General features: G+C 42.6%; 1 protein-coding gene across 4 annotated transcripts in view; it reads right to left on the bottom strand.

Annotated features, from left to right (window-relative positions):
* The window catches only part of LOC140393330 (uncharacterized), a 141394-nt gene that overhangs the window by 71867 nt on the left and 42901 nt on the right, over window positions 1–26626 (bottom strand). For 3 of the 4 annotated variants that reach the window (XR_011935575.1, XM_072479662.1, XM_072479667.1), the window contains 3 exons: window positions 23955–24087; window positions 12560–12832; window positions 2049–2148 (listed from right to left, as the gene is read on the bottom strand). Coding sequence is in view for 2 of the 4 variants with exons in the window: in XM_072479662.1 (XP_072335763.1) it covers window positions 2049–2148; window positions 12560–12832; window positions 23955–24087 (506 nt within the window). In the remaining 2 variants the exon portion in view is untranslated. Of the gene's footprint in view, window positions 1–2048; window positions 2149–12559; window positions 12833–23954; window positions 24088–26626 lie in introns of those variants that run through there. The other variant, XM_072479664.1, reaches the window with a different exon arrangement.

Below are 26626 nucleotides of genomic sequence, written 5' to 3'. Positions count from 1 at the left end.
TGCCCTCCACTCCATTAGGTCGCTTCTCTGTACGGCCACGAGCGAGGCCCCTCACAACCGTTTGTTTGTCTTCCCGAGGAAGTCCACCTCTGTGGTCTCGCTTCCACGTTGGCTGATGACTCCGGGACCAGTTCTACTCCGGAGGCGCTCGAGGAGCCATAAGTGAGATCCACTGGTCGAGAGGGTCCAACTATTACACGCAAACCCACAATACGCCTACATCGAGCACCCTGGCGGCAGGCAGGACACTGTTTCCCTGCGAGACCTGGCACCGCTGGCTCGCCCACCGACGCCCCTCCTTCCACCGACGCTCCCCTCCCCGCACCAGCGGTCGACTCAGACAGCGCCCCCCCTCCAATATAGCGCCCCCCTCCCCCCAGCCGGCGCCGGCACCAATCACCCTAGTCACCCCGGATACCCCCCCTGCTCCAACGCGGGCAAAGGCTCAGACAACCGTGCTCCCGGATATACCACCACCGAGGACGACCGTATTCGCCGCACCACCGCCGGAGCGGAGAAGGTCGACACGGGCAATCAGACCACCCAAAAGACTGAACTTGTAATTCCACTTCACCCCCGACGGACTATGCATTTTTTTTTTAAACAGGGGGTGAATGTGATGAATGATATCTGTATACATATCTACCTTTAATGCGTAGGCCCCTTTAAGACCGGGCTTGGAACCCTGGGGGACTCCGCCTCCGCCCCCAGGAAGCTGTATATAAGGTTACGTTCAGTGGGCAGTGTGCAGTGAGCACACTGCTCGGCAGCTGTCTGGTTTTCTGGTTATTAAAGCCTTTGAATTATCAATCTTCTCTCCCGAGTCGTAATTGAGGGTATCTCAGCCCCATTTTCTGCACTATCCAGAATATTAATCTTTAATTCCTAGTCCCTCAAGGACATTCCAGGAGAGGTGATAACCCTAGTTGCTCATGGTTAATCCTGAAAACTGAGACATTTCAAAGAGTCTAGGAAACACTGAGGCACAGTTTAATTCTTGAACATATGCTCTCATTGTTTACTGAATTCAGTAGTGTGCAGATGGATTTAGTTTTCATTTTCCATACTAATGAAACAAAATAACTGAATACTTTAAAAAGCTTACATCCTTACATCAAACAAATAAAGAATTTATGATTCTTATTCTGCAGTACGTTGATAAGTCCTTCATGTTATGTGCAGTTAGATGATTGTATACGATGAATGTTCAGCATCAGTAAAGTTACAGAAGAGCATACATTACAGTATGAAGAGAAGTCTTGTGTAATCCAAGAGCTGCAGGAGATACTCATTGAGACAGCTTTATATATGCAATATCAATTAGGCTAAACACGCTTACATATCACTACAAACAAAGCCAGTCAAATTCTACAGCTTCCGCTTCCCCCCCAATTCATCATATAAGGAGGTCCTGGGGCTTTGCATTTTATGTCACACAGATTGTTTTTTGCAACCTTATGAATTAGTTTAAATGGCCTGAAATAATATCCACAGAACAGCCCAATCCTTGACACACTTAAGATTGCTTATGAAGGGAACTCTGAAAAACAGCCATTTATATGCAAAAGTTCTGTTTATCAAATCTAATTGGGGAATAGGAATATTCTATCGGATGACTGTACCATGACTAACTATATCATCCAGCAAGTATGGTTGATAAAATACCCACAAAGTTGTCAAAAATAACTGACTGCTATAAAAACAGAAGGGAACAAAATTTTATTTAGTTAAGATAAAAAGGTAATAATAAACCACTTGATTTGCTGTAAATTAGTGATTCATTTTCTTCCCCTGCTTCCCCACCTACATCTTGCACTTATTGCATTGTTGAATTTAAAATGGAAGAAAAACCTTAAGTAAAAGTACAGAAGAAACACTTAGCATTCATATAGTCCTTAGTCATAACCCAATGCAAAGTAAAAATAAAAAATATAGTACTTGGGGGGGAGGGGGGGGGGGGGAGAGAGAGAGAGAGAGAGAGAGAGAGAGAGAGAGAGAGAGAGGAGAAGAAGAAGAAGACAACAATTTAAGGCAGACGTCATACTTACTCTTTGCCTAAAATAGTAGATGTGGAACAGCCAAGGGACTTGCTTGCGGAAACACTGCTGGCACAAAGATTTTTCTTCGTTGACAAATCAAGCACTCCATCTGGAAAAAGAAGCACAGATGTCAAAAGCCCAGACTGACAGATTGATGCAGGAGTGGGCGCACATTTCTTTGGAACTGCCTACAAGCCTGCCTAAAATACTAAGAAAATGAAATTAGCAAGAAATAAAAATCAAATTCTTCATTTCAAGTGAGAAGCTTGTGCAAGACAATTTCATGATTATTGCTTTCTTAAGACACAAACAAGCTAATCTCATCAAAAAAAACTCCACAATTTCAATGCTAGCAAGTTAACAGTAACCAAACATTAGAATGGATTGCTCCTGGAGTAAATTTGTTGCAGCGTGATTTCTTTCCAAAGCAGCAATGCCTGCCTCTTTTCTAATGAAACAGCTGTTTTCAGGAAACAGGCCTGCTGTTAACACTCAAAATGGTTCCCTAATTACATAATCGCTTCTTCCACTTTCAACACTTCTCAATAAATGCATTCCATAAGTATGTGGAGATATTGCATTTACTTTCCTTCCTCCAACTTGAATTCCAGTTCAATTATGCAAGGTTATCCATATTATTTTGATTCGCTCAATCTATGCAAAGTATGGGTAGCACCATAATATAGCTGGGATTCCAAATCAAAAACAATGACAATCTCAAACTTATCCTTGGACACCCCACTAAATACTTCACAAACTCCAACATTATTCTTCTGACAAGTATGCTCTGTTTTCTACTGAAGATTTGTCCTAAATTCCCATAATGTCAGTTTGATCACTTTTGATCCAAAATATGTTTCCTTGAGGTAAAATACAGCAAACATTCTGGTGGAGGATTACAGAGCTAATACCTGTACTACAAAGGAGGCAGATAAAGTGACAAATCCACAAGCTGCAAGATTCAGTAGATGGATGCATGGATAGTTAACAGGAGGCATTCTTGTGAAGTATTAACACCAACCATGTTGTCATGAAGATACTAGAATATTACATCAAGTGGTATCCAAATTACATCACAGCAACAGGCCATTCATACCAACTAGTTACTGCTCCATGAGGCCCTTCCCACACCTTTGTATCGACCCAATCAGCATACTTTCTATTCCTGTCTCTCTCAGGTCCATATCTAGCTTTTGGTTGAGTGCAGCTGTGCTACTTGCCTCATCTACTCATTGTGGGAGCGTTCCACACTCTGAAAATTCTTTGGCCATTTATATAGCACCGTTAACATATTAAAACTTCCCAAAACACTTTTCAGGAGCGTTACCAAACAGAATTTGTTACTGAACCACATTAGATAACATTAGAGCAAAAGCTCAAAGAGGTAGGTTTAAAGGAATGTCCTAAAGGAAGAAAGCGAGGTAGAGAAGTTTTGTTACCTCTTTTTTGTCTTTTCGGTAACAAAGAAATTGATTACGGTTTCTTTGGCAGATGAGCTGAGGCAGGAATTTCTTCCAAATTTCCTGTTGGGTTCACTGAGGACTATTTTATATTTATAGTCCTCAGTGTTTGTATTTCCTACAAGTGGAAACATCTTCTCTTCAATTTTAAAGTAATCGATCAACTCACCCCTCAGCCTTCTCTTTTCCAGAGAAAAAAGTCACAACCTGTTCAGTCTTTCCTGCTAGGTATACATTCTTGATTCTGGTATCATCACTGTAAATCTTTATTGCACCTTTTCCAGTGCCTCCAGGTGCTTTCGATAATATGGAGAGCAGGACCGTGCACTCTGGCTGAATTAATATTTTGCCAGAATGCCAGTAGATATCCAGTTGGGGTGGGATTTCCACCAGCCCCGCTTGTGCCACTGATCTCAGCCTGGGATGAGGGGCATTTAAATATTTTGCATGGATGTTGGTGGGTGCATCTTCTATGTGGAGAGGGTAATCACTGCAACATCTGCAACAGTTTTGGCTGAGCAGTTTAAACACCTTAAAAATGATCGTTTGCATATGCCTTGTTGCATTAGGGAAACGTATTTCACCAAGGGCCTTAACAAGGCTGAATGTCAAGAATGTGCATACCGTGCACAAATGGTGGGAAATACATTGCATGATATATTACCATCGTATAATATTAATTTAATAGCCTGTCCATATTTGGAATTCTAGATACAAGTGGCTTCTTTCATTGGATACTTCGGGTGACACTTAGTTAGAAATGCTAAAAGGTTCATCCTTTTTTAATCCACAATGCTTTCTATGTACTAAGTTTTGATTGAACAGACAAATCCTCAATTTTCTTCATCATACATTCCCGTATTTTACAAAGGATAGCGGAAACACTACAACAGTTCAATAGTTTTCCAACCTGTTTTTGAAAACAGTCATCACGTCAGCCTGTTACTAATCTGCTGACCCATGAAAGGCAATATACGAATAGAGTTGTTTTTAGAGGTATGAAATAATTTCTCACCATTAGGTTTTACCACTACAGCTGTACACTTTGGAATCTCTCTTTGCGCTTCTGACCATTCTCAACATAGCAAAGGTTTCAGGCACCAGAAAACATTTGGTGTAACTAGCCGACCCATCCACAGTGTTCCCTTGGTGTATTTCTAATTACCCTGAATCCCATATGTTGACAAGAATCTGTTTAGTTCGTCCTCAAAACCGATTAGTTTATATAGGTCAATCGGCAACTGACCATCTATGTAAGATGATGGACATGCAGCAAATCCACTGAAGATGAGATAGTTTCATAAGCTGCAGCCAGCTGATGGCTGAAGAGACTAATTCATGAGGGGTAGGTTGTACCACATGTGTGGCATATAAGGCCGTTATCAAATGTCGGTGTGGATTTTTGTTTTTGGTGTTGACACCTGTTGCCAAGCCCTGATAACCACTGATCATCATGGTGGCACCATTACCCCGTCACTGGTTAGTATCTCTCAGGTGTGAAAAAATTATGTTTATAGCCTTTAAGTCACACTTGCAAGCATCCTTGAAGCAAAGCTCTGGGCATCCTGCTGATCTCCTGGCTCTGGCTACCTCACCAGACAGAAAATCCTTAAAAATCCAATTCATGTTCCTTTCTGTGAAGATGCTCAACGTGGATAAGTCACTTCTGCTTGATGAGTGCCAGTGTACTTGAGAGATTTGTCTTTGAGAGGACAGTCACACTTAAGAGAAAAACTAACTTTCTGAAAGGCACTAAACCAACAAAAGTTCATTTAAAATATATTTCATACTTTCAAACAAAAAAATCAAGAGCCAATAATGACGTTTCTGGGAATCTAAGACCTACTTCACAGCTCCAGGGTCCCAGGTTCGATTCCCTGCTGGGTCACTGTCTGTGCGGAGTCTGCACATTCTGCCCGTGTCTGCGTGGGTTTCCTCCAGGTGCTCCGGCTTCCTCCCACAGTCCAAAGACTTACAGGTTAGGTGGATTGGCCATGATAAATTGCCCTTAGTGACCCAAAAAAAGGTTAGGAGGGGTTATTGGGTTACGGGAATAGGGTGGAAGTGAGGGCTTAAGTGAGACGGTGCAGACTCGATGGGCCGAATGGCCTCCTTCTGCACTGTATGTTCTATGTGCTATGATGTCAGGGGATGACTATCCACCAATGTTTGATGAATGTCAACCCTATGACCAATGGAAGAATGAAGTTATCATGTGAACACGGGTTATGTCCTCGCCCGAGAAAGAAAACAAGAAATGACCTTAGCACTTTCGCTACCATACAAAAGCAAAATAAGGTGCAAGGTATTCTCTGAATTGGATTCTGATCAGTTGGACTCAAATGAAGGTTTGGATATGGGGAGGCCATGGCCTAGTGGTATTGTCGGGGGTCTAGCAATCCAGAGACCCAGGCTAATGCTCTGGGGTATCATGTTCGAATCCCAACATGGCAGATGGTAAAATTTGAATTCAATAGAAATCAGGAATTAAAAGTCTGATAATGAGCATTGCCGAATATCGTTAAAAACCCATCTGGTTCATTAATGTCCTTCAGGGAAGGAAATCTGCCGTCCTTACCTGGTCTGGCCTACATGTGACTCCAGACCCACACAGAGATGCGGTTGACTCTTAACTGCCCCCACTGAAATGGCCAAGCAAGCCACTCAGTTCAAGGGAAATTAGGGATGGGCAACAAATGCTGGCCCAGCCAGAAACGCCCTACATCCCAAGAACAAATAAAGAAAAACATATATATTATTAACTTTCATGGATAAAATTTACCAAAAGGACAACTTATTAAGTGCTTAAATGAGGCCTGGTCAGATGTTGACACATTTAGAAGGTCAGAGGATACCTCCATAGAAGAGTATATATTGGAATTCAGCAGACTAAATACGAAGCTGCACAAATTCAGTCTAGAAATCCTCAATCAGTACTGGCATTTAAATTATTGGACTGTGCTAAAGTTACAAATATGGATAGGCTTGATGTTTTGACAGGAGTTAAATTTGCAGAAAGACACACCCTGTTAAAACAAATGTCAGAGGCTCTAAAAAAGGATCTGGGCAAAATTCCTTCCCGACAGCATTCATGACACAAATCAGCCGATAAGACATTATGTTAGCGGGGTGGCAAGGTGGTCTAGAAAGAGGCCCCAAGAGTAAATGCGAAAGAAAATTTATAACTAAAATAATAAGCTCAGAAACACCTTTACCAATTATGGCAGGAGGAATGTATTGGAAAATTTCAACAGAAAGATTAACCCCAGAAATGTCCAGGGTGTGGTCAATCGGTGTTTTAGGTGTGATTCAAAATTCCATTATACAATGAACTGTCCAAAGATATATAATCGGGTGTTTGAAACTAAACACGAGATAGAAGACTCTGAAGAAGAGGAGGGAGATACTGACCAAAGAGAAGGCAAATATCGCAAAGTTCCAGTCCGGTGATGAAAATGCTGTCCTTCAATTGTGCTGAATTAGACAGCGGATGTACATTTACAGTATGTGGAATGGACTGGTTGAAATGTTACCTGGACTCTTTAAAGACTGGAATAAGGTTACGGAATTTGGAAGTTCCATGAGTTTCAGAGTTGGGGACGATAATACCTTTAAATCGCTGAAAGGAGAAGTGATTCATTCCAAAATCACTGGAAGGGTTCATTTAATTAGCACGGATGCCGTATCCAGCAAAATACCTTTTCGATTGAGCCAACCATCGATGAAGAAAGCACATATGAAACTCGACATGGAAAACCACATCTGGACACTATTGTAATTCTGTTAATGAATCCTACTTTTTCTTATAAAGAAATTAAGAAAGTACTGTTAGCATCAGAGAACAGGAGGCTAGAAGACAAAAAGTTGATTGTGTTAAGTTGCTTCACATTTATTAAATAGGCAAAAAATACAACTGGTTAACTATCGTATTTCTAAAAGAGATGGATTTAATCAGTGGCAAGGTCCAGGAGAGGTTATAGGTACAGGTGGTAAAACCATCATTGTGCAGTATGGAAACCAGACAGTTTGGGTACACTGGTCAAGATTAGTGGGCACAGATTCCAAGTTTGCAGATTCAAAAGGGGTTATTGAAAGTGCTCAGGAACCAGGTACTTCTCATACACACGTTACAGAATTATGAGGACCAGATTGTGGAAATTGACACAGGTGTCTGAAGAGGGTCATAGTAATTCTGATGAACCGGATGAGGCGATTTGTCCCAAAGGAAAACTGCCGAAGGTTGACACTAAAGTGACATACTTGCCAGAAGGGGCCAGTCAGTGGAAGGATGCAACTATCATTGGTAGAGCAGGGAAGGCCACTGGAAAATTAAAAAAACTGGTTGAATGCACAAGATAAAGGGGAGGAGGTTAGGCCCATGGATTGGGAATATGAAGCACAAACATGGAGAGCACAGAAACATAATGTCAGTTCAGCCAGTAGGTCTGGCAGTAAACATGCCCATAGGAAGAGACCAAGAACTGTTGACAGATCATCTCATAACAGGAGGGGCAGATCAAGCAGCAGCTATTCAGAACAAGATATAAGGTAGGATAGAGAGCGCAGCTTAACAAGGTCAAGAAAAGGAGTGGCACAAGGTGCAGAAACGCATATGATCAAAAAGTCTTCGAGATTTCCATCAAATTAGATGATAAATTAATGAAACATGCAAAAAAACAAGAACTGCAAAGTTGGAAAGAATTGGGGATGTACACCAAGGTCTCAGATAGGGGACAATGAGTTTTATCTCATGGATGGAAATGCACAGAAAGGAGCTTCCTGATGGAAGGCCAAAGCCAGATTGGTGGCACAAGGTTTTGAAGAAAACTTGGGTGACCAAGATAGATTCACCTGCGGCAAGAAAGGTTATTTCGAAGATCTCCTTGGCTCTGCTAGCCACAGATGCTTGGGAATGCAAGTCGATAGATATTAAAGCTGCTTTCTTGCAGGAACATGAGCTTCAAAGGGAAATTTTTCTTTGTCCTCCAAAAGAGGCGCCAAACACAGAAAGGGTATTCTGGAAGTTAAATAAATGTGTATACCGGTTAATTGACGCCTCCAGAGTTTGGTATTTCTCGGAGGTCAGTTTTGTTAAAGTTGGGGCATCTTCAGTTTGAAAGCAGACCATGTGATCATGGAGGGAAACGTCTGGCCATCTGCAAAATGCAATAGATGATTTTTTGTGGGGTGGTAGTCACGAATTTGAAAATACTGTTATTAATGGGCTGAGAACAGAGTTCAAGATTGGAAGTCAGCCTCTGGTGCATTCAGTGGGTTAGAAATGGGGCAGAGGGATTCACATGTCACTCATGGTATGGCCTCACAAAAGTACACGGCGGCTTCTGAAATGGAAAAAGAGGAACTCCAAAGTTTAATTGGGCAGCTGAATTGGTTAGCTAGACAAACAAGACCAGACACCAGTTTTGATGTTTTAGAACTAAGCATTAAAATGAACGATCCCAAAGTTGAAGAAAATGTTTGACCAAACAAAACATTGGCAACCTTTAAATTGGAGAATTATGTTTTGAAATTCCCATCTTTAGGTGATATTAAAAAACTGAGGGCAGCACGGTGGCGCAGTGGGTTAGCCCTGCTGCCTCACGGTGCCGAGGTCCCAGGTTCGAATCCCGGCTCTGGGTCACTGTCCGTGTGGAGTTTGCACATTCTCCCCGTGTCTGCGTGGGTTTCACCCCCACAACATAAAGATGTGCAGGCTAGGTGGATTGACCACGCTAAATTGCCCCTTAATTGGAAAAAATTAATTGGGTAATCTAAATTTATCAAAAAAAAAAATATATATATATATATTAAAAAACTGAAATTGTTTGTGATGTATGCTAATCTCTGTGGTGGCTATTTGAGTGCGGGAGGATAGGTCCTTTGGGAGAATGTCCAATCTATGAAAAGCGTAAATGAAAAGAGATTATAAAATGCGAGCATAAAACAGATGCTAGAGAACAGTGTTACAAAACCCTGGACTAGTGTGGGGTCAATTTCAGCACCACTTGACTCGGAGCAACACAGTTGACATTAATTTTTAATTTTTTAAAAATCCAACTCTTTGGTCTTTGGCTGCCAATAACCAGTCAACAGGTTTGTAAATTTACACAATTAAGTTTTATTATTAACAGTACTTACAATTAAATAGGCAAAAAATACAACTGGTTAACTATCTTATTTCTAACCCCTCCCCCCCCTCCCCCCCTCCCCTCCCCCCCCCAGAACTCGTCCCACCCTCTACACACACATCAGAAACAAACAGAGGGGAAAGAGAAGTGTAAAGAATAAAACTAAAAGTAAAAGAATAAGAGTCTTTGTTTCAGATGGACGCCTTCCAGTTAGATTCTTTCTTCACTCCAGGCCTACAATTGGATGCTATCTTTGCCTTCAGTCTGTAATGGTTTTCACTGCGGACTCATCAGGGTTTAGAGACTCAGACAGTTGGCAGCAGAGCAGAGAGAGAGAGCTGCTTCTACCTTCTCTGTAGCTTCTGTAAATTCACAGAAACAGCAAGCAGCCAACATTTGACAGAAAGAGACAGAGAGCAACACAGCGTCCCCTTTTGGAGTCCAGAAGATTTCTGCTTGGTCCTCTGGAAATCCCCCCTGGCAGGACCCAATCGCTGTCTGTTGCCGGGCAGGATACGTTTTTTGGCCAATCCATTGGCCACCAGAATCCATCCAATCTCTCGGATGCCATAAAGTCTAAGTTCCTCTGCTCTAAATCTAAAACGTCATAGCACAGAGTACTACTTTCAAACTTTTGAGTTCCTCACTTCCTCTGCTACCAATTATCTGACTGTCTGAGGAAATAAGGAGCTAGCTCAAAGAAGTTATTCAAAATTGTTAAAGAGGGGCATCTTGATTGATTGATTGATATTTATTGTCACATATACCGAAGTACAGTGAAAAGTATTTTTCTGCGGCCAAGGGAACGTACACAGTATGTACATAGTAGACTAAAGAATAATCGACAGAGTACATTGACAAATGGTACATCGACAAATAGTGATTGGTTACAGTGCGGAACAAGGGCCAAACAAGAGCAGCATAGGGGGTCGTGAATAGTGTTCTTACAGGGAACAGATCAGTCCGAGGGAGAGTCGTTGAGGAGCCTGGAGCTGTGGGGAAGAAGCTGTTCCTATGTCTGGATGTGCGCGTCTTCAGACTTCTGTATCTTCTGCCTGATGGAAGGGTCTGGAAGAGGGCAAATCCTGGGTGTAAGGGGTCTCTGACAATGCTGTCTGCCTTCCTGAGGCAGCGGGAGGTGTAGACAAAATCAATGGGAGGATGGAAAACTTGTGTGATTCGCTGGGCTGAGTTTACCACACTCTGCAGTTTCTTGCGATCTTGGGCCGAGCAGTTGCCATACCAGGCTGTAATGCAGCCGGATAGGAAGTTCTCTATGGCACACCTGTAGAAGTTTTAGAAATGCCGAATTTCTTTAGCTTCCGTAGGAAATAGAGACGTTGTTGGGATTTCATGACTGTTGCATCAACATGAGTGAACGAGGACAGACTGTTGGTGGTGGTGACCCCCAGGAACTTAAAGCTATCGACCATCTCCACTTCGGACCCATTGATATAGACAGGGGGGGGGGGTCGTACTACGCTTCCTGAAGTCGCTGATCAGTTCCTTGGTCTTCCCAACATTTAGTGGGAGGTTGTTTTTAGTACACCATGCAACCAAGTGATCTATCTCCCTTCTGTAGTCTGATTTGTCGTTGTTTGAAATACGACCCACCACAGACGTATAATCTGCAATCTTATAGATTCAGTTTCCTGTAAGGAAATTCTTTTCCTGTAAGGAAGAGAATGTGAGGGTGGATTAAAAAGTATATATATATATATGTGTTATGGAAATTTATGTCAAACGTAGAGGTTTTTTTTTTTTAAGAGGGGGAATCTGTTAGGAAAGAGTTAATGTTCCCCAGTGGTGGAGTTAGAATTAGAGCTTCAATTGTTTAATAGGTCGTTTGCTTGACTGCACACACACACACACACACACACATATATATATATATATATATCTATATATATATATAATATATATATATATATATATATATATATATATAAATAAAATACAGGTGGCACTGTAGTGTTGGAGAAGTGATTGTAGAACACAATAAAATCTAAGTTGAAGAAGTCAAGACTTGCTTTCTAGTTCTTATTACAGAGATACCATAGGAACTTAACAGCGCTAACTACATAAACGGGTGTCACTCTGTGATGCCAACACGACCAAGCAGTAACAGAAGCAGAAATAATGGCAGTCTATTCAAGAGATGTTGCTTCCTTGTAAATTAAACAAAAACTGCATGCATATAGCTCCACTACATTGTCACTTGATCTTAACACACATTTTATCGGAGGGCCACTACACTACAATCAGGAATAAGATTCTTCTCCTTAACTCAAGAGCCTCTAAACCCAAATAAAATTAAATCAGCATATAGCAGGACTCAAACCTGAATAATTTTCCGCCTGCATCATTCAGTTACATGCTGCCTTCATTTTAATATTCTCACAGTATCTTTTCCTCTAATTATACGAGACACTGGTGTATTGTTGGGAGTACAGCATAAGATACAAATACAAGTTAGAATTGGTCTTGAACCTCTTTAAAGAGTAGGACACAAAATAAGGAGGGGAGGTGCCTAGGTTATAAGCAGCACTTTGGAAGGAAGGGAGATGCAAGAGTAAAGAGAAAAAAGCTTTTACAACAAAACAGAGTTAAATGCAAATATAGAACCTCACTTTGAAATGTTACAATCTCTGATTTTAGGATTTTGAGGGATAAATCATTTGAAATATACTTTTTTCAACAACACTGCAATACAAAACACGAGGATGAAACACCCATGCAGCTCCAAAAAGCCAGTCTTCAAAGAGGGTTGATAGGAAGTGGACCCTAGCTAAAAAAAAAAATCAGGCTTACAAAATCACAATATTTGATCAGAATGTCCACCCCATTTCATCACCTCAGTGGAAACTATTGTAAGCAAAATAAATTGATGACAGAAAATCAGTTAGAAGACTGTTAGAAATTGTAGCCTTACCTTGATTGTCTGATTCAGAATTAGACTTTTTGACAGTTAGATCCAAAGGTCTATCTTGGTCATCCATAAGAAGTTTGCTTAATACAGGATTTAGAGCACTGGCACCCAGCACAGGCGTTTTAGATGCACTTTGGTCCTTAGTGCTGGTGAGTACTATAGAGTCCTGAGAAGTGCTAGTTTTTGAGGTATATTCAGCAGCAAATTGCCTGATCATTCGGTGCATAATCTCACGAGCCACTAAAGGAATACTGGGATCCACAACCCATGGGCTGGCTGCAAAGGAGAAAAAAGAAATGTTTTTCATTTTAAAGGAAGTACACGGATATTTTTGTTCAAGGTGGTCAAAGTGGGTTGCAAATCTCTCCCCAAGATGGAAGCTAGAATATCAAGCACTTGATAAACTTTGATAAACTATTCCACTGGCTCACAAGTCCCTCTCTTACCTGTCTCATTTCTCTTTACTTTCCATATCCTAATTGAACCTGTGACCAGTATTATAGAATTAAAAGCAAATTACTGTGGATGCTGGAATCTGAAACAGAAAAGGACAATACTGGACAAACAAATGGCAAAGAGTCACCCAGACTCAAAGCATTAGCTCCCATCTCTCTCCACAGATGCTGTCCGACCTGCTGAGATTATTAAGTATTTTCTGTTTTTGTTATTGTAAAATTTGTTGTTTTGTCTGACATGTGTGTCCAAATGAGAGAAAATTCTTTCAATATAAACATCTTAAAATATCTGTTCGATTAGTTATTCAAACTAGCCACTTTTGGGACATATTTAATCTTTTATCTGCCCGAACCTTCAAAGAGTTAGTTGGAGTTAATTACTCCTGTGATGAATGTAAGAAATTGGTATATAAATTGTATTTTACATCTGTTGCAGGAAGGTTTTTAAAAGCCTGGGTTTGGGAATAAATTTGTTGCAGTAATATTATTAAAGAATCTAGGTTAAGTATCCAGACTGTGTGTCTGTTAAAACTGTAATTAAGAAGTTGTAAAGGGTGAGTCATGATTGATTCTAGCCATTTACTTCTTTATATATTGACAGCGAATGGAACATTGTTATGATTGCTGGAGATTCCATGAAGAGTATATAATTTAGGAGGGGTTGCATTTAGTCCTAGCTATGCAGGTCATGTGACATCTTAGTGGGATAGAGATGATATGATTAAGGGGAGGAGCCAGGTCTCTCTGCAGAGTCATAGACATTTAGTGCACAGGAAAGGCCTTTTGGTTCCTCGCGTCTCTAAGTATTCTAATCCCATCTTCCAGAACCTAGCCCATAGCCTTATATGCCTCGGCACTGGAAGTGCACATCTGAATGCTACTCAAATGGTATAAGGGTCTCGGACGTCCGGTGGCAGCCACGAGCTGAGCAGTCACACGAAAGGTGGCTCCCTCCAAGAAACTTCTCATTAGACCCTATTAACCTGACAAGCGGGCACCAAAAGTACGAAAAAGTTTTCCAACATAACCCTCACTCACTACCTAACCGACTGGGCTGCCAGCAAACCAGCAGCCAGGCCGCAAGACCAGCAAGAACAAAGATCTGAAGACCCCAACGCCAGAACAGGGAAACCCGCATAGCGACCCAGACCTGAGCATGGCAGACCCAGCAGGATCGCCAGCGCTGGCCCAATCATCAGCGGAGAAGATGATGGACTTTATCTCCACAGTGCTCCAAAAACACAGACAATACAGAGGACCTCATATAGACAATGAAGTCGGCAATAGAGGCCGCGCTGGCCCCCATAAAGGGAACATTGGGCAGGGCGGAGCGGAGATTGACGGCCCAGGAAGCGGCCATGCGGAACCTGAAGAAAGCAGCCACCGACCTGGCCGAGTGGATCGCCTCTCTCGAAGCCGAGGCTGCAAGGTTGCCGACAACCCAAAAAGCACTAAAGGGGAAGGTAGATGACCAAGAAAGCAGGGCCCGGCAGCAGAACCTTTGAATCATCAGTTTACCGGATGGCGTAGAGGGTAGGAACCCGACGGAATTTATTTCTAAGATGCTAGGAAATTTGGTCAGGGAGGAGGGCTTCGCCAAACCTCCAGAAGTGGACTGGGCCCACACAGGTCGCTCCAACACAAACCCAAGTCAGGGGAACCTGCACGGGAAATAATAGTGAAGCTCCACAAATTCCAGGACAAGGAATGAGTTCTGAGGTGGGCGAGGAGCACGTAGACGTGTAAGTGGGAGGGACACACCATCCGCATGTACCAGGACGTTGGAGCCGACCTGGCCAAGCGCCGGGCAGATTTTAACGGGGCCAAAACCACACTGTTTAAAAGCAAAGTGCGATTCGGCATATTGTACCTGGCAAGACTATGGGTCATGTACAACGATAAAGAGAACTAATTCAATACACCAGAGGAAGCAAACAAGTTTATATAATAGAACGGACCTGGAAAAAAACAGTGAGGGGAAACAAAAAACAATGTGGACTTACACGAACTGGAGGAGGAGTGGGAGGCAACTGTACTTGGGGACGTGAAGGGGCGGGGGAAAATTAGATGGATTTGGAACAAAAATATCCGTTTCCAGGGGGAGCCACCACATTAGCGAGCAAACTGGTGCACAGGAATAAAAAGAGAGGGGGCTTTAGCGTGTGTCCCAAAAGGGAGGAAGCGCTGAGCATAGGAGAGGGTAAAGATTCACTTCCCGCAGTAATGGGAACTCGTGTGGACCAGCAAAGGGTTAAAACTGCTCGACAAGCAGCAGAAATGGCAGATGATTTTGAAATAGTTCATAAATCAAGGTTTGGTTCTCAACATCAATTTCAATCTGTGAAGATCAGAAAGTGGGGAAATGAGAAATCCACAGGTGGTCAAGGCAAAGGAGGTCTAGTTGAAAATATTAAAGAGATTTTGTCTCAGGTTAAAAAGGAACTTATGAGGGTGGAAGAGAGAAAAGAAAACTTAAATGTTTTCATTGTAGTAAATTTGGACACACAAAATCACAGTTTTGGTGGTTTACAAAAAGTACTGGGAAGGCAGACTGTTTAAACAGGGTAAGCCAGTGGGATTTATGAAAGTGAAAAAAAAAATCACGGTTGCAGCTGAAAAGGTGCAAAAGAATATACAGCCTGTTCAGAGGTTGGCTGATAAAGTGTCAGATCCTTTTAAAGATTTTATTTTTCAGGGTACGGTTTATTCATGTGTACAAAGTGGAAAACGTAAGGAGACCAACATCTTAAGGACTACAGGAAAAAGTCAACCTTTAATAGTGAGAGATAAGGAGATATGTAGTTCAGAAGGTGTATTGGCAGAAAAGATGGTAATATGTGGCACTACTGGTGAAATGAAAAGTATTCCATTATGTCAGGTAAGGTTAGAGATTCCGGTGAAAAATGGTGAAGTGGTGGTAGGAGTAGTAGAGAAATTACCTTTTTCCAGGGGTACAGTTTATCTTAATACTCTCATAAATAAGACAAAAAAATACAAGAAACAAACTGAAACCTAGCAATATTGTTTGTATCAATGTTTATCAGTACAGTCACAAGGTCTCTCTAAATTTTATTACAGAAAATTATCAAAGCATAATAGCCACAGTAAAATTATACATACGGTCACTGTTCTGGTTTGCATGTCATTTTACTGCAAAATAAAATTTCTTTGCAGTTGAAGTCGAAGTCAAAGGCTAGCGCTGTGCTATCTGCCACTTTCCATAGACAAAAATGATCATGTAATGAAACAGATATCTAAAATGAAGTCGGAGATGATTCTTTGTTCATTTCCTGGGCCCACTACAAATTGACCTAGCTATCTGGGAAAGCAGAAACACTGCCTCACCTATGAGAGTTGAAAATATGTACAGCCAATCAGAAAAGGAAACCCAGAATTATAGACCAATCAACTTAACATTGATGGTAGGAAAAATAATGGAACCCGAGTGAAGGGGAGAATAGAAGAACATCTAAAAATTAATATAATAATAATGATATGGATTTCAAAATTGAAAATGTTGCTTGACCAAGCTACTGAATGTTTTGAAGAGGTAACAGAATAGACAATGGTAATGCAATAAATGTAATTTATCTGGTTTTCCAAAAGCCCTGCAATAAGGTGGCCCATAATTGATAAACTAATACGGTCAGAGAATGTGGAGTCAGGGGACAAGTGTCAGAATGGATTACCATCTGGCTTCAGGGCAGAAGGCAGAAAGTGGCACTAACGGGTAGTTATTCAGAGTGGCAGAAGTTAGAAGATGATGTTCCACAACGATCAGTGCTGGGAACACTGCTGATCACAATTTACATTAATGATTTGGACTTTGAAACAAAAAACACTATTTCTAAATTTGCAGATGACACCAAATGGGGGAGGAAATGGACAGTCAAGACTGAGAACGGAAACAAATTACAGGAAAGCATTGTAAACTTGCAGAATATGCAAATTATTGGCAAATAAAGTTTCATAGAATCCATGGAATTCCTACCAGTACAAAAGGAGGTCATTCGGCCCATCGAGTCTGCACCGATCCTCCAAAAGAGCACTTTACCTAGGATCACTCCCCCGCCGTATCTACGGAACCCAAACAATGATCATGGCCAATCCACCTAACCTACGCATCTTTGGGGTGTGGGAAGAAACCGGAGCACCCAGAGGAAACCCACACAGATACGGGGAGAAAGTGCAAGCTCCACACAGTGAGGTAAGGCCGGAAATGAATCCGGGTCCCTAGCGCTATGAGGAAGCAGTGCTAATCACTAAGTTCAACACAGATAAATGTGAGGTAGCACATTTTGATAGCATTGAATTTTACGTTCAATTTGAGGGGGAGAGGAGTGGGTCCAAGACTATGTTTTTAAACTTAAATAAGGGAAATTATAAGGGCATGAAAGCAGAGCTGGCCAAATTGAATTGGCAAATTAGGTTAAGGGATAAGTCAATAGAGGTGTGGTGGCAAATATTTAAGAGGATGTTTCAGAATACTCAGAATAGATACATTCAAACAAGTAAGAAAAAGTCCAAGGGAAGGACACACCATCTGTGATTAATTAGCAAGGTTAACGGTAATATCCTGAAAGAAAAAGCAATGGCAGATGGCAGGTCGGAGACAGAGAGCAATTGAGGTAAAGAGAGAGAGAGCGAGACAGAGAGAGAGTCAGACAGAGTGGAAGACAGGAGCGAGAGAGGAAGGCACAGAAATAGACAGAGGAGCACGGAGTCTGAAGGGGAGAGAAGACAGGGACCCAGGTGGTTAGAGAGAAAAGTGCAGGCAAAATAGAGTCAAAGACAGAGTGAGTAATTCTGACATCAAATCAGCCACCATTTTATACCGCACATGGTTTTTACTTCTGTCAATGGCATGGAGGAAATGTGGCAGTCAATTTGTGCACAGCAAGATTCCACACACAGCAATGAGATACATAAGGGGCTGGTTTAGCACAGGGCTAAAGAGGTGGCTTTTAAAGCAGACCAAGGCAGGTCAGCAGCACGGTTCAATTCCCATACCAGCCTCCCCGAACAGGCGCCGGAATGTGGCGACTAGGGGCTTTTCACAGTAACTTCATTTGAAGCCTACTTCTGACAATAAGCGATTTTCATTTCATCTCATCTTTTCATTTCATCTTGAAGGCAGAGGTGGATAGATTCTTGGTAAGCAAGGGGGTGCTAGGTTATCAGGTGTAGGATGCAAATTTGAGGTTACTATAAGATCAGCCAAGGCAGAGCAGGTTCGTGGAGATGAATGGTCCGCTCCTGCTCCTCGTTCATATGTTCGAATGAGTACAAGAGACGAGGCACAATGTCCACAGCCAGAAGTGCCAAATGGATTATCTCACTCAGCCTCCTCCTGAGACTCGTATAACATGAAGAAGCTGAATGCACGGATTATAAAGGCTACAAGACCTGAAGACCTGTGCACCCAAGCGAGTCATGCCCCTGGTCAACCACAGCTAAGATACTGGCAAATACCAGAGAATTTGGATGGCTGTCCTATTAAGGTCAAATAATTAAAATAGGAAAATCTAAACTGGTCAATTACTGCCCTATCAGCCTCCTTCCAATCTGCAACAAAGCAACAGAAGGTATTATCAACAGTGTGATCAAAAAACACAAATCATTGCTAACCAGTGCTCAGTTCAGTTTATAACAGAACCAACTCAGCCACAGACCTCACCACAACCTTGGTACAAACGTGGGTGCAAGAGTTAAATGTCAGACGAGAAACTGCTCTCAACACCAACATTTGACCAAGTAAGGTATCATGGAGCCCTGAAAAAAACAAAATCAGGGAGGTTCAGAGGGAAAATTGACATGTCACGCGGCAGCAACACACTAGCACCTCCTTCCTCCACACCTCAGCAACAGCAATGACAGGAGTAACATTAAGAAGTTTTACAACACCAGGTTAAAGTCCAACAGGTTTGTTTCGATGTGACATTGAAACAAACCTGTTGGACTTTAACCTGGTGTTGTAAAACTTCTTACTGTGCTCACCCCAGTCCAACGCCGGCATCTCCACTTGAGGAGTAACATTGGCATGAGAACACCACTACTTACAAGTTATGGATCATGCTGATTTGCACATACATCGGTATTCCTTCACTGTAGCTGAGGTGGCAGCTCCATAAATATCCTCATCCTCAATGATGGGGGCCCCCCGCATATCAGTGCAAAACATAAGGCTGAAGCATTTGCAACAACCTGCAACCACCTTCAACCAGAGGTGCTGAATGGATGATCCATCTTGGCCCCCTCTTGAGGTGCCAGCATCACAGAGCCCAATCTTCAGCCAATTTGATTCACTCCACGTGATAAAGAAACAGGTGAAGTCAGAAGATACCGCATAAGGCTCCGACAATATTCCAGCTATAGTACTGAAGACTTGTGCTCCATCAGTGCCACACCTGATTCAGTACAGCTACAACACTGGCATCTAGCCGGCAATGTGGAAAATTGTCCAGTTATGTCCTGTACACAAAACGTAGGGCAGATCCAACCTAGCCAATTACTGCCCATTAATCTACTCCCGATCATCAGTAAAGTACTGTAAAGGGTCGCTAACAGTGCTATCAAATAGCACTTGTTTAGCAATAACAAACTCATTGGTGCTCAGTTTGGGTCCCGCCAGGATCATTCAGCTCCTGACCTCATTTCAATCTTAGTTCAAATATGGGCAAAAGAACTGAACTCCAGGGTAGAGGCGAGTGACTTCCCTTGACATCAAGGTAGCATTTGACTGGAGTGTGGCATCAAGGAACCCGGGCTAAACTGGAGTCAATGGGAATCAGGGAAAGACTATAATAAGAGCGTAAGACGAAGGAGCAGAAGTAGGCCATTCGATCCATCTTGGCCTCCTCTGGAGGTGCCAGATCCACCATTCAATGAGATCATGGTAATGATAATGAGAGAATGAAAATCCTCAACTCCTCTCCAGCCTTATTCCCATGACCCTTGATTCCTTTGCTGATAAAAAATGTCTATCTCAGCCTTGAGTACAGTCCATCACCCAGCCTCAACAGTTCTCGGTGGTAAAGAATTCCACACATTTACTACCCTCAGGGAGAAGATATTCTTCCTAATCTCTGTTTTAAAATGGATGACCCTTTACTCTGAGATTATGCCCTCTGATCCTAGACTCTCTCACAAGAAAAAGTATCCTCTGAGCATCTACCCTGTCAAGTCCTGAGAATCCTATGTCTCAATAATGTCATCTCTCATTCTTCTAAACTCCAATGAGTTCAGGCCCAACCTACTTGCCTCTGCTCATAAACAATTTCCTCCATACTCGGAATCAACCTTGTGAACCTTCTCTGGACTGCCCCCAATGCCAGTATATCTTTCCTTAGATAAGGGTACCAAAGCTGTTCACAATATTCGCCACTGGTTGGAGTCATACCTCGCACAAAGGATGATGGTTGTGATTGCTGGCGGTCAATCACCTCAGCTGCAGAATATCTCAGCAGGAACCGAGTGTAGCGTCCTAGGCCCAACCACCTTCAGCTGCTTCAACAATTACCTTGCTTCCATCAGGTCAGAAGTGGGGACGTTCACAAGCAATATTCAGCACCATTCCCAACTCCTCAGATAATGAAGCAGTACATGTCCAAATACAGCAAGACCTGGACAATATCCAGACTTTGGGCTGACAAGCAAGATTCGTGCCACACAAGTGCCAGGCAATGAGCAGCTCCAACAAGAGAGAATCTAACATCATTGTCCCTTGATGTTCAATTGCATTATCATCCCTGAATCCCCACTATCAACATCCTTGGGGTTACCATTGACCAAAAATGGAACTGGACTAGCCATATCGATTCTTCAAGAGTTAGGATTCCTGCGGCGAATAACAACCCAAAACCTATCCAATGTCTACAAGGCATAAGTCAGGAGTGTAGTGAAATACTCTCCACTTGCCTGAATGAGTACAGCTCCAACAACACTGAAGAAGTTCAGCGAGAGGTGGTGGTGGGACTGGGGAATTGTGTTTATAAGCCATGTTGGCTGGGTTTGCTTGTAGGTTGAGGGGAGGTGGGTGTTATTTACAGAGTTATGTTTACATATGCATTTGTTGTTATAAAATGATAAATGCCTTAATAAAATGTTTTCCAAAAAAAAAAAAACACTGAAGAAGCTTGACAGCATCCAGGACAAAGTAGCCCGCATGATTGGCACCCAATCCACAAACATTCAATCCTTCCACCACCCTACGCACAGTGGCAGCAGTATTTACCGTCTACAAGATGCACTGCAGGAACTCACCAAGGCTCCTTAAACAGCTTTTTCCAATCCTAAGATCGAGAAGGACAAAGGCAGCAGATACATGGGAAAATCATTCATCCCCCTCCAAGCCATTTACCAACCTAACCTGGAAATCTATCGCCGTTCCTTCACTGTTACTGGGTCAAAATCTTGGAACTCCCTCTCTAACCATAAGGTATAGGAGCAGAATTAGGCCATTTGGTCCATGGAGTCAGCTGCACCATTCGATCATGGCTGATATGTTCCTCATCCCCATTCTCCTGCCTTCTCCCCATAACCCCTGATCCCCTTGTTAATAAAGAAATCCCCTTATTAATCAAGAACACCAGATTTGTGCTGGAGGTGCTGCTATCTACAAGGCTACAGACCAAGAGCTGGAAGGTGGAATTAGACAGAATAGTTCGATCTTACAACATCAGAACTAGAAGAATCAGAAGCAGGAGCAGGTAATTTAGCCTCTTGATCCTGCTCCACCGTTCAATACGATCCTGGCTGATCTCATCCTGACCTCAACTCCACCTCCCTGCCCGTTCTCCGTAACCCTCCATCCCATTACTAATTAAAAATCTGTCTAACGCCTCCTTAAATTTTACTCACCAGCATCCACCGCACTCTACAATAGCAAATTCCACAGATTCATGACCCTTTTGGAGAAGTAGTTTCTCCTCATCTCGGTTTTAAATTTGCTACGCCTTATCCTGAGATTTCGACCTCTTGTTCTAGAATGCCCGCAAGAGGAAGCATCCGCTCCACGTCTACTTTATCCATACCTTTTATATCTCAGTTTGATCTCCTCTCATTCTTCCAAATTCTAAAAACAGTATAGGCCTAAACTGTTCAATCTCTCTTCATAAGACAAACCCCTCATCTCTGGAATCAATCTAGTGAAACTCCTTGAACTTTTTCCAATGTCACATCTTTCTTCAAATAAGGGGACCAAAATTGTGCACAATACTCCAGGTACGGTCTCATCAATGCTTTGTACAATGCCGAACAGCAGTGTGGGTGTATCTATGCCACATGGGCTGCAGCAGTTCAAGAACGTGGCTCACCACTATCTGCTGAAGGGCAATTAGGAATGGATAATAAATGCTGGCTTAGCCAGCGACGCCCACGTCACAGAAATTAATTTTTAAAAGGTAAGGTAGCGTTTTAAATGTACTTCTTTGAACTTGGAATACAACATTTGCTTCTCACAATTCGGTCTCCTCCACAATGGGGAGACTAAATGCAGATTGGGTGACCACTTTACGGAACATGTCTGCTCAGTTTGCTGTCTTGACCCCAAGCTCCTGGTTGCCCACCATTTTAATTCTTCACCTGCTGACATCACCCTCCTCGGCCTGCTGCAGTGTTCCAATGAAGCTTAATGAAAGCTCGAGGACAGCACTTCATCTTTCGATTTGGCACAGCTTTCTGGACTCAACACTGAGTTCAACAATTTCAGACTGTAAGCTCTGTTCCACATTTTGTTTATTTATTTTTTGCTTGTACCAACTTAATTTTTTTCTGTGATTTTGCTTTCGGACACAGCTATTCATTATCCTGCCATTCACGCTGGACAAATCTTTTGTTTCTTTACTACTACCATTCCCACTCTCTGCCCTTTATACCATGAAATCTTTAGTCATTTAATCTCTCCTGCCGAAGTCGTCATGTGGCGCAGTGGTTAGCACTGGGACTGCGGCGCTGAGGACCTGGGTTCGATCCCGGCCCTGGGTCACTGTCCGTGTGGAGTTTGCACATTCTTCCCATGTCTGCGTGGGTTTCACTCCCACAACCCTAAGATGTGCAGGGTAGGTGGATTGATCACGCTAAATTGCGCCTTAATTGGAGAAAAAATAATTGGGTATTTCTTCCACCCCCTTTTCACTTGCACAAAACCTACTACATTGCTAACCTCCTTCAGTACCTGAAATATTAACTGTTTCCCTCTCCACATGTCCATGATTTGCCACAACCGCTGAACATTTCCAGGATTTTCTCTTTTCATAAATGACAGTACTTGCTTGGATAAACTCTTCGCCTCAAAGGTTTTCCTTCATTGAGTGACTAAAAGTTGGAAAAATCAATTGCTGAATTATATAATTAAAGATGGTTTCTATTGTGAATATTCCATTGTGAATGTTCACCACCGAGGGTCTGTCAAACACTTACCATCCACCTTACCATGATGACATCAACTAATACTTCAATTCAAATCATAGAGTGCAAAGAACAAGATTTGCCATCTGTGGCAAGTGATACAGTTAACTTTTCAGGTGATGACCCTACGTAAGAACCAGTTCAGACAAATGGACGTGAAACTGAAATGTTAACTGTTTCTCTCTCACCGATGCTGCCAGACCAGAGTATTTCCAGCATTTTCTGTTATTTCAGATTTCCAGTATCTGCTGTAGTTAGCTCCCCCATTGGTTGACTTAGTAAGATGTTCCTTTTTCTGCCGAGGCATCAAATGACTATTAATATTATAAGATTCAGCCAATAGTTTTCACATAATTCTGTCCTGGAATGAAATGGAAGAACTTCCTAAAAGGCGAGCTTTCAAACCAGGCAAATCCAATTATTTTGTGAAGTACTTGGAGGGTACACAAAAACAACATGGAATGCAACTTCAATGGCTACCAATTCACAAGAAGCAAAACATTGTTCCATCATAGCAGTTTCTCTAAATGACTTACCTTTTCTCTGAAAGACAGCATTGAGAAATTCTTCTGCTTGTTTTTCTAAACGGTTAATTTTGGCCTGTTCCTGTCTTGAGAATGCCTTTTCTCCCACTTTTAATTTTGGTTGATCAAGAGAGGCTAAATGTTCCTGTAGAGAAGCAAGCATGCAATTAGAGCCAAAGGATGGAGTTCTATTAAATTTACGAGATATAAATCCTACATAGAAGCTGATGTATAAATAGCACCTTCATACATGGTGCTCAGTGGTTTGGGAGCAGGTGGGGATTAAAACCAGGGAAGCTGACAGCATGTTCAGAAGCCTGTACCAAACCACTGACTTCCGCATTTAATTCCGGTATCTTAATCTACTTGCAAGCAATCTCCCCAGGAGCTGCATACTGCCAATTTCAATATATTAATCAGTTCACTGCAGCGATAGTAACATGATGTTTGCAATTTAACTGCAGGTCCACATGTTTCTCAGGCTTCCTGAAATTTGCTAGTAAAGCTAGTTGAGAACACAGCAGCAACTATGGGGCTGAAAATATGATAAGGAGAAGTAGCAATAAGTATTGAAACCTCACAGCTGGTTCTGGTGTGAAAGGCTTTGCTCACACTACTTGTGTTATAGGCTAACTTTTACAATTTTAGAGATTTACACATCAGAGCAGCAGTTTGGAGCTCTGATCTATCAGATCGGCCAGCATAAGTGCTGTTTATGCTGCATTATGCTTTGGGCCTGAGACATGAATCAAGATGACTAGCAACAGCAGGAGCAGAAACAGCCTGCCCCTTATAGACCACATGAGAGAGGATTAGCAGACATATCCAGTTCCTGGGAGGCCATACCCGACATAAAGGACCTACAAGCAGAGGATAGATAAGCTCATTCAACATGTTCCAATACCAATTTCAGAAGTCTTCGGGTCTTGCACCAAGTGGTGGCGAACATTCGCAGCTTTTGGAAGAATACCTGATGGCCATGCCTTATCAGTGGCTGTCAAAGTTTCTTTTAAATATTTTTATTCTCCTTTTTTCACATTTTCTTCAAAATTTACACCCCACCAACAAACAGTAAACGGTAACGAATACAATGTCAATCCCCTTATTAACAACAACGATCCCATCCTTCCACCAACCCCCAAACAAAGGCCCGCATGACAATATAAGCATCAAATAAAAAGAAACCTCCAAGAAGAAAAAAAGGAGAAAGGAATCAGGAATCACCCATGGTCATCATTAACATATATAGTCCACCCCCCCAACCCCCCCCCCCCCCAATATTCAAAGCCATCCAATCCCCGAAAATGTACTGTGAATGACACCCATGAATTGTAGACCTCCACCCCCTCCAGCCCACATGTTCCTCCCCGCCACTTCCTATCGTAAATTCCTCCCCCCAGCATCGGTTCCTTCCCCCAACTTTTCACCCCGGCTAGACTCATCGAAATCTGTTCTACCAGGCTCCAATGGCCGCAGCCCCTCCCCCCACCTCACTCCCGTTCACTGGCCGGCTTAAATCAGCCAGCGTGGAGGCCCCTTTAACACACAACCCCAGCATACACACCCAAGCCCCAAAGAACCATCATTGCAAATGAAAGTCCCAACTCTTCCCCAGTCCAAATATATAGTGTTGACTCATTTAGTACATACACCAACATGCAGTGAAAAAATAAAGTTATATGAGGCTACATCAGTACAAGATCAGCTCTCAATCCCATTTCTCAATTCTGCCACAGTCCTTCTGCCTTTGCAAATCCCTCCGCCGCTTCCACCGCCCCAAAATAAAAGTCCTTGGATTTGTAGATCAGCCTCAACTTAGCTGGATACACTATGCCGCACTGCACCCGGCCAAAGGCTGCCCGCCTCCTCACCAACTCCACCGTGAAGTCCTGGTATATGCGTATACCAGCTCCAGCCCACTGCACCACCCACGTCTGCTTTGCCCAGCACAGGACCTTCTCCTTCACGCTGTACCTACGGAAACAAACAGTCACTACTCTTGGCAGCTCACTCGCCTTTGGTATAGGCCTCCATGACCTATGAGCCCGATCCAATTCGTATCAAGAGGTATCGTCCCCCTCCCCCAATAGCTCCACCAATATCGTGGCAAAATACTCCGTCGGTCTCGGGCCTTCCACCCCTTCGGGCAGACCCACGATCCTCAGATTCTGCCGCCTAGATCTGTTTTCCAGGTCTTCCATTTGGATTGGATTGGATTTGTTTATTGTCACGTGTACCGAGGTACAGTGAAAAGTATTTTTCTGCGAGCCGCTCAACAGATCATTAAGTACATGAGAAGAAAAGGGAATAAAAGAAAATACATAATAGGGCAACACAACATATACAATGTAACTACAAAAGCACTGGCATCGGATGAAGCATACAGGGTGTAGTGTTAATGAGGTCAGTCCATAAGAGGGTCATTTAGGAGTCTGTGGGGAAGAAGCTGTTTTTGAGTCTGTTCATGCGTGTTCTCAGACTTCTGTATCTCCTGCCCGATGGAAGAAGTTGGAAGAGTGAATAAGCCGGGTGGGAGGGATCTTTGATTATGCTGCCCGCTTTCCCCAGGCAGCGGGAGGTGTAGATGGAGTCAATGGATGGACTTTGGCTCGCAGACCCTTTTTGGTCTCTATCACGCTCTGCAGCTCCTTCCCCATTGAGGTGAGTTGATCACTGTGCTGCGA

The sequence above is a fragment of the Scyliorhinus torazame genome, chromosome 16 (assembly GCF_047496885.1).
Source record: "Scyliorhinus torazame isolate Kashiwa2021f chromosome 16, sScyTor2.1, whole genome shotgun sequence".
In the NCBI taxonomy this organism is placed as follows: Eukaryota; Metazoa; Chordata; class Chondrichthyes; order Carcharhiniformes; family Scyliorhinidae; genus Scyliorhinus; species Scyliorhinus torazame.
Note: the sequence above shows the minus strand (reverse complement) of the source record. Positions and strands in the feature narration are given on the sequence as shown.